The sequence below is a fragment of the Bubalus bubalis genome, chromosome X, assembly GCF_019923935.1.
Source record: "Bubalus bubalis isolate 160015118507 breed Murrah chromosome X, NDDB_SH_1, whole genome shotgun sequence".
Classification (NCBI taxonomy): Eukaryota; Metazoa; Chordata; class Mammalia; order Artiodactyla; family Bovidae; genus Bubalus; species Bubalus bubalis.
The window spans coordinates 109,841,003-109,849,401 of NC_059181.1; the positions used below are offsets into that span (position 1 = coordinate 109,841,003).

General features: G+C 51.0%; 1 protein-coding gene across 1 annotated transcript; it reads left to right on the forward strand.

The window, feature by feature from the left end:
• Window positions 1–388: 388 nt before the first annotated feature.
• On the forward strand, window positions 389–2,594 carry LOC102407141 (melanoma-associated antigen 9). The gene is given in 5 exon segments (XM_006040677.4): window positions 389–571; window positions 1,320–1,412; window positions 1,761–1,901; window positions 1,904–2,263; window positions 2,266–2,594. Coding segments are annotated over 3 exon segments (810 nt in total). The 5' UTR covers window positions 389–571; window positions 1,320–1,412; window positions 1,761–1,780.
• The last annotated feature ends 5,805 nt before the right edge of the window (window positions 2,595–8,399 follow it).

Genomic DNA, 8,399 nt, shown 5'->3' on the forward strand with positions numbered 1-8,399 from the left:
CACAGAGGGTGGATGAGCACATGCTGCATTTCCTGACATCTGGGTCTCAGACAAACTGGGGATCTGGGAAAGGGGGTGTAGCCTCAGGTGAGCCGAAGGAAGAAGCCCAACTCCTCCAGGGTTTCAATTTGAGGACCCTGAGGGGCGACTGAGGGGACCCTGGACCCCAATCAGAGGAGACCTCAGAGAAGCCTGTAGCTGCTGTTGGTCCTTGGCGTCCCTGGGATACGATGAGCCCAAAGTGCATGGCCGTACTTCCTGACATCCGGGTCTCTGACTGGGGACCTCGCATATGGGGCGGGGCCTCAGGGGGGCCGATTCCCAGGTCCTGCAGGGTTGAAGACCCTGAGGACCCTGAAGAGGGACTAGAGGACCCTGGACCCCTAATCAGAGGAGACCTCAGAGAAGCCCGTCTCTGTTGTCAGTCCAGGGCAACCGTGGGGGCAGGATGAGCGCAACAGGCATGTGCTGACCGCCTAACATCCGGGTCCTCAAGAGACCGGGGTCCTGGTATAAGGGGCGGGGCTTCAGTTGCGGAGAGGCGAGAATCCAGGTCCTGCGCAGAGGAAAGGTGAGGTGCCTGCCAGAGGACTGGGGGGACCCTGAGTGAGGACCGACAGAACCCCACAGATCCCCACCCCTGTAGTTGGCCCTGGGAGACTTTGCGGTGAGAGCACACTCAGCCTGTCTGACTTTGTAACATGCGAGTCTTAGAGCGACTGGAGGCCTTGTGAAAGCGGCGAGGTCTCAAAATGGCGGACGGGACAGCCCCGGGTGCTGCCTGGAGTTCAGGCTCCATGCAAGGAAGGACTGAGGCGGTTAGACCCCAACAGGGAGGGCTCTTGACCCTTGCCAGAGGGTCTTGGAGGGCCCAGAGTGGGGTGAGCAGGGTGAGCAGTTTCTTGACCTCTGGCTTAGGGACCTCGGGAGGTGAGGTTTTACAGGCGGAGGCTTCAGGTTGGCAGAGGCTGGACTGAGCAGACCCCCTCCCCTGTGGTCAGTGCTGGGAGGCCAGGAAGAACATGAGGAGGAGCTGAACCGAGCAGCTCCCTAGCCTAGGACCCGTGCGAGGCCCTGGGCAGGTGCGGCCGCATATGGGGCCCCTCAGCGCTTTCTGTTCGGGCTTGTGTCTTGTTCTGAGTTTCCTTCTACTCCTCCAAAGGGGACAGTCCAGGCCATGCCAGGGGAAAGGTGAGCAATACAAGGGACCCACCACACAACTGGGTGTACCCACAGAGTCCACCCCCTCCTACCAGCACAGAAGGCCCAGAGCTGTGCCACAGTACAGCCCTTAGCTGTCACCTCCATTTCTCTCACAGGAGCTCCAGGAACCAGGAGGCGAAGCCAGAGGTCTGAAGCCTGTGTTCTGAGCTCAGAGAGCAGAGGAGGTCCAGGCAGTATCAGGAATCAAGGTGAGAGGGTGCCCTGAAGTGAACCAGAGGCTCCCTATCCCAGAACAGGGGGGACCCCAGAAGGCCCCAATTCCTCCCACTTTGTTGGCCCCAGAAATCTCGGGCTGTGCTGACCACACCCTGGGGAGCCACCTCACTTCCTCTTTCGGGTATCCAGGGGACTGTCCTCCCAGGAGGAGCGCTCCTCTGAGGTCTGAGAGCACCCCTCAAGGGGAGACCTGTAAGTGGCCTGTGTCATACCATCCAGGATGCGTTTCTTAGTTGAGGCCGCTCACACCTCCTCTCTCCCCGAGGCCCTTGGTCCCCATCTGTACCTCTGCCTCACTTCCATGTCTTGTTCAACCTCAGGCATTGTGCTCGTGGTCAAGATGAGTGCGCTCAGCAAACCCGAGGAAGACCTTCAAGACCCAGGCGAGGCCCAGGGCCCTGTAGAGGCGCAGCCCTTGGGGGCTGAGGTGGGGGAGGCTGCATCCGACTTGGCCTCTTACCACCAGCATCCTCCTCCACTCCTGTGGAGGCCTTGCCCCAAGAAATTCTGAATGAGATGAAGGCTAACCTTTTGAAGTTCCTGCTCCTCAAGTATCGAACCAAGAAGCTGACCTCCCCAGCAGAAATGCTGAATAAGGTCTTCAGGGATAACCAGGAGTACTTCCCGGTGGTCTTCAGTCAAGCCTTAGAGTGCCTGCAGATGATCTTTGGTGTGGAGGTGAAGAAGGTGGATCCCACAGAGCACATCTACGTCTTGGTCCCCATCCTGGGCCTCACCTGTGATGACAGGCTGAGCGATGGGCAGGGCCTGCCCAAGGCCGGCTTCCTGGCGCTGGTCCTCAGCCTGATCATGAGGAATGGAGACCCGCCCCTGCGGAGGTGATCTGGGGATTACTCAGCAGGATGGGGGTGTATGTTGGGAGGGAGCACTTCATCTTTGGGGAGCCCAGGAAGCTGCTCACCCAAGATTGGGTGCAGGAAAACTACCTGGAGTACCGGCAGGTGCCTGACAGTGACCCTGCTCGCTATGAGTTCCTGTGGGGTCCCCGGGCCTATGAGGAGACCAGCAAACAGCAAGTCATGGCATTTGCGCTCAGGATCACACAAAGGGCTTTGAGGGCCTTCCCACTCCTGTCTGCAGAGGCTGCAAGGGAGAGGAATAGGGGGCCTGGGCCAGAGCAGCAGCCAGCTTGATCCTTCCCTCTGTGATTGAAGAGGGAGTAGTCAGCCTTCAGTCAGAAGTGAAGGCCAGTTGGGAGAACCATGTGTGTAGCGTCTTTGGTTGCTGCTCTCTATGATAACATGGGGATTCATCTCTGTTTTCTTTAGAAATTTTTCAAAGTTTGGTTTCAGAGAAGGTTAAAGAAACTTCAGTATCTTAGCTTTGTGAATGAACTGAACCCAGTGTATTTTGGTTACCCAGTTCAAAAACAAGAGTTTTGCTGTTTTGTAAAAGAGATTGGGAAGTCTTCCATTTTGTTTTGTGGTCCTGAATAGAATACACTGGGATAGGAATTAGAACTGTTTTGAAAATGTGAACTTATGTAGCAATAGTACTGAATGGAGAAGATTTAGACAATAAAAGTAATTATAGTGAATTCATGCTTATGTCCTTCTTGTATGTCATTCACAATAGCTAAATTCTCTCAGTTTATTGAATTTTCCTTGGTTATTAAAGAAAGTAGCAGACACTCTGCGACCCCTGCTCACTGGTGCATTTATTCCAAAGCCGTGTCCAGATTCTCTGCTCCGTGAAAGGCCATGTTAGTGGTGGACACACTAGGAGAAGCAGGACACCCCTGCACTTACAGCGATGGTCTAGGAGCTGCAGTCACATGAGGTTTGTGTTGGGGGTGAGGGGAATCTCTGAAACGGATCATTGCTGTGAGGTGTCCTTTTGCTTCTTGGATAAACCCCAGAGAGATCTCTTCTAGGGCAGGAAGGAAGGGGTCCTGGCTATTGTCCCATAGCTGTTGACCACAGGGATGAAATAGGTGTCTTCTACCCACCATCTGCTAGGAATCCTAGAGAAATGTGAATCTTGCTCTTTATGTATGGCCCAGTATTCCCTGTGCTGGCCCTCCTCTCTCTGGGAAACTGATTACCAACTACATTGAAAAACAGTTTATTTGGTCATCTGGACTTCATTATTTTCACTTGTGAGCATGGTCTAGATTTCATTTGGATGAAATGAGGGAAGAGAAGCTGCAAAAGTGGACAGGACCTGCTGTGTGACTAGAATCTTGGGATCTTTGAGTGAGCTGTGCCCAGCTGGAGACACTGCTCTCCACTCCGAAACACACACAAACACTGAAATTGAATAATATATTCTCCGGGAGGAAAACACAGAACAGCAATTCTGAGTGGTTTTCTTTTTTTTTTTCTTCTAAGTAATAGTTTATTTTCTCACTGCCTTTATTAAGAGTGACAGAGGTAGAAACTTAAAAAAGGTACACAAATCCTTCCATTTCCAATTGAGCTGCCAATTCTCTGAGGTGTCTTGAAAACAAAACAATTTCCAGGGGAGAGGGGGACGGAGTACGAGATCCGAATAACACAAGAAATAAGTAGTAGCCAGGAAAGATGCAACATCCGCCAGCGTCCCCAGGTTCAGGCAGGTTCAGAAGTGTGGAGGCAGCAGAGACACGGTTAAGGCTGTGCCTGGCATCAAAAGGCAGGAGCGACTTCCAGGCCTAAGGAGGTGGTAAGGTCACTGCAGTGGGGGGTGCGAATGGGTGCAGGGGGCTGAGGGGCGCTCTCTGTGCTGAGTGCTAGAGAACAACGGGAACAGATGTGATTCTGGCCACATACATGGCAGCTGCCAAGTAGTCAGTGGACACTTGGAAAAGGTGGAGAATTTCAAGACCCATGTGACCTGCTCAGACTCCTCCCCAAAACAAGGGAGAATTTTAACCGCTGCTCTTTGTTGAGCATCTGCTAGGCAATATGGAATTGAAGAGATGTCAGGTGTTCAGTCACCTCTTGTCTTCCTCTCTCCCTGCACACATGGGGACACGACCCTGCCAGGCCTCTTCACTTAGGAAGGGTCATATGATGACCTGTGACCAGTGAATTTGAGCAGAAGCATTTTGTCATGACCATTTGTTTGAAGGGACACAGGTGCCTGGGGGTTGATCCTCAAGTCAGGACAACACACAGACACACACCGTTCAGAGTGTGGTTCCTCCCAGAGACTAAAGTCCTGCACCTCTGACCCCTGACAGAGGCTGCCCCACAGGGAGCTGGCTGCAGGAATTCCTCCCACCTCCCCCAAAGACCCACAGCCCGCCCCCGTCCGCCATGAGCTGCACTGTCAGCCCCCTCGGGGCTGTGCTCAGTCTCCATCAGGAGGGCAGCAGCCAGCTGCCAAAGGCCCCTGTTGGGGTTGGGGGTGTCCTCCTTGTGGGTCCCAGCCCCGAGGCCCCCGACCCCTGCTGCCCACAGTGCCCCCTCTCCCCGGAACCTGGCCTTGGGTTTTGTCCTGCTTGCCCCCCCCACCCTGCCCACACACTGAGAGTGGATTAGGCCTGGTACTGATGACCTCATGTGTGTAACTTTATTTGGAAATCCCACAGCAGCATCCCCTTCCACGGTGTCAGGTGGAAGCAGGACTTGATGCAGCCCCTGGGCAAGTCTCCTCGTGGTGGGTTCAGTAGTAATCATTGCCATGGAAGTGCGGGGCACATCTCTAAGATCCTGAGGTATATCAGACCATTCCCTGTGGAATCCCTGTGGAACGTGTTACAGTAAAAGGATCTTTTGAATGTGACTGTGAGGTCCTGGCTTTTGAGCCTGAGTGTGAGAGGCAGAGGGGTTTCTGGTCAGCCACCTGCAGAGCCAGCTAGCACTTTGGTGCCCCCATTCAGGCTGTTCAAGCAGAGGACAAGCTCTAGCAGATGCCTGGGAGGACGCTCACCCAGGCGCCAGAGGCCCCAGACTCCAATGAGGATTCAGAAAGGAGCCAGGCAGGAGAGGAATCTGGGGTCCCAGGGGTGCAGGCTGCAAAGAGGGTCAGCAACCCCAGAGACATGGAAGCAGCAAGCCCCTGGAGATCTCATCAGACCTGCCCGGGGCTGGCCAGGAGAGGGAGTGGGGAGCAGATGCCGCTGCAGGTGAGCTGCCACCCTGGCCTCCATGAGGACATCTGTGCTTGGGGCCAAGGCTGGGACCACAGCCCCAGGGGGCACTCCAGGATGTATATGTGACAGCTCTCATTACAGGTACTCCTCATGCGCCTTATTGGATACGACTGCTAAGTGTGGTTGGGTTCTTGCTCTGGGTACATAAGAACCTCAGGCCTTTGATTGCTAGGAGGCCCAAACTGCCCCCGCCCCCACCGACTTATCTGGGGGTCATTTCCAGGATCCAGCACCTTCTGCAGCAGTCTCTGTGTGGATACATACACCCTGTTCCCAAGCTAATCTTGCCTTGGGCATCACAGATTGGACAGGCACCTCCCCTGGGTTAAGGATTCTCAGTCAATGTTCTGTTCCTCTGAGAAGTCCCTGTTTCCTCATGGCTTCTCTGGAGGCTCAGTGTTAAAGAATCTGCCTGCAATGTGGGAGATGCAAGTTCGATCCCTGGGTGGAAGATACTCTAGAGGAGGAAAAGGCATCCCACTCCATATTCTTGCCTGGGAAATGACAGAGGAGCCGGGGTGGGGGGCTGTGCCACACTCCATGGTGTCACAAAGAGTCAGACACGACTGATCGACGGAGCACCCACATGTACGCACAGCTAAAGGTTTGCTCTGGACCCTTGTATCCTTGGCAAGACACTAGATCTGCCTAGATCTTGACAGACTTCTGTGGCAAATAATACTGGCGGACGTCTTAAAGCGGTTTTTGAGCAAGTACAGGGTTCCAGGTCTACACCTGGCCTCGGTTGGTGGCAAAAATCTATGAGGTTGGATCAGGGCAGTTTGTGGGGCTTGAGAAAAAAGTGGATCCAGAGATGTTTCTGTGGTAGAAGAGGCCTGGTTAGATATTATATGGAATTGGAGGTTAAGGGACAGGAAAAGCTGAAGGTAATTTAGCAAGGGTTGTTTCACACTTACAGGTTCTGTGTGCTTGTGTTGGTTTCCTTCTGTTTCTTTTTTTAACGTACTCAGCATGTTTTGCCCAAAATTTCCTTGCCTTTTTATTTTGAAAAACAGACTTTATTTTCACCTTTTCCTTTATAACCTTTAACCTTGTAACCCTTTAATATTGAAAACAAATTGTGAAAATAGCAGAAATCTCTTATGCTCCTCACCCAGTCTCCCCTATTCCTAATCTTACAGTAATATGTTATATTTATTACAATTAAGGAGGAAGTATTGATGCATTATTTGTTATCGACTAAAGCCCATGCTTTACTCAGATTTCTATAGGTTTTACCCATTCCCGGATCCTGGCAAGGAAACTACCCTAACATTTAGTTGTAATGTCTCCTTGGGTTCCTCTTAGCTTTAACATTTCTCTGCTTTGGATGATCTTGACAGTCTTGAGGAGTACTCGGTAGATGTTTTGCACCATGTCCCGTGACTGGCATTTGTCTGATATTTTACTCATGACTAGTCTGGGATGACAAGTTTGGGGGAGGAATTTTACAGATGTAAAATCCTATTCTCATCACATTGTATCAAGTGTATATATTATTAGCACAACGGATCACTGACGATGCTCTCATTGATCATGTGGCTGAGGTATGCTTGTCAGGTGTATGTGATAAAGTGATTGTTGTATGTCCCCTCTCCATCCTGTCCTCTTTGGAAGAAAGTCACGATGTGCATCCATGCTTCAGGGGTGGGGAGTTATGCTCCACTTTCTACAAGTGGGTGTCTGCATAAACTGGAATTTTTCTGTGTGGACTTGTCTATCCTTGTTTGTGTAATTAAGAAATTATTTTGTTTCTCAGTATGGAATCATGGTATCTTTATACACTTTGGGTTAAATCCAATACTGCTGCTGCTGCTGCTAAGTCGCTTCAGTCGTGTCCGACTCTGTCGACCCCAGAGACAGCAGCCCACCAGGCTCCCCCGTCCCTGGGATTCTCCAGGCAAGAACACTGAAGTGGGTTGCCATTTCCTTCTCCAATGCATGAAAGTTAAAAGTGAAAGTGAAGACGCTCAGTCGTATCCGACTCGTATCGACCCCATGGCTGCAGCCTACCAGGCTCCTCTGTCCATGGGATTTTCCAGGCAAGAGGCAACTTTATATATTTTAATTTTCAAATTGTTCTCGGATTGGCCATTGGGAGCTTTTCCTGTCAAATCCTTTGTATATACCTTTGTCATACCCCTGGAAATGTTGCTTCCGCTTTGAAAGTTTTTTTGAGCACTTTTTTTTTGCACCGTACAAGATGCTTCAGGCTCATTTTCCATATTTCCTGTCCCAATTCTAGAATCATCAATTTTTCCATGGAGCCCTGTTCCTTTTATTGCTGAATGGTATTGACAAAACTAGATCTGTGCGCTGAGTGTGCGCATTGGTACTGAAGGGTCATTGCTTCTGGGCACCCGTTGGTTGACAGGGCAACAAATTATATGTGTACTTCTTATCCTGTGTTTATTTATATATCTATAAATATTTTAGATGGTAATGATTTCATGGGTATGCACCAAAAACACAGGCCAAAAAAAGAAAACATAGATAAATGGACCTCATCAAAAAAAAAAAAAAGTCTGTGCTCAAAGACAAAATCAAGGAAGCTACCATGTGATCCAGCAATTCCACTTCTGAGTGTATGAAAGTGAAGTGAACGTGAAGTCACTCATGAAAGTGAAGTCACTCAGTCGTGTCTGACTCTTTGCGACCCCATGGACTGTAGCCTATCAGGCTACTCTGTCCATAGGATTTCCAGGCAAGAGTGCTGAGAGTGGGTTGCCATTTCCTTCTCCAGGGGATCTTCCCACCCAGGAATCGAACCCAGGTCTCCCGCATTGCAGGCAGATGTTTTACCATCTGAGCCACCAGGGAATCAAAAGGAAATGAAAATAGGATATCGAAAAGATATCTG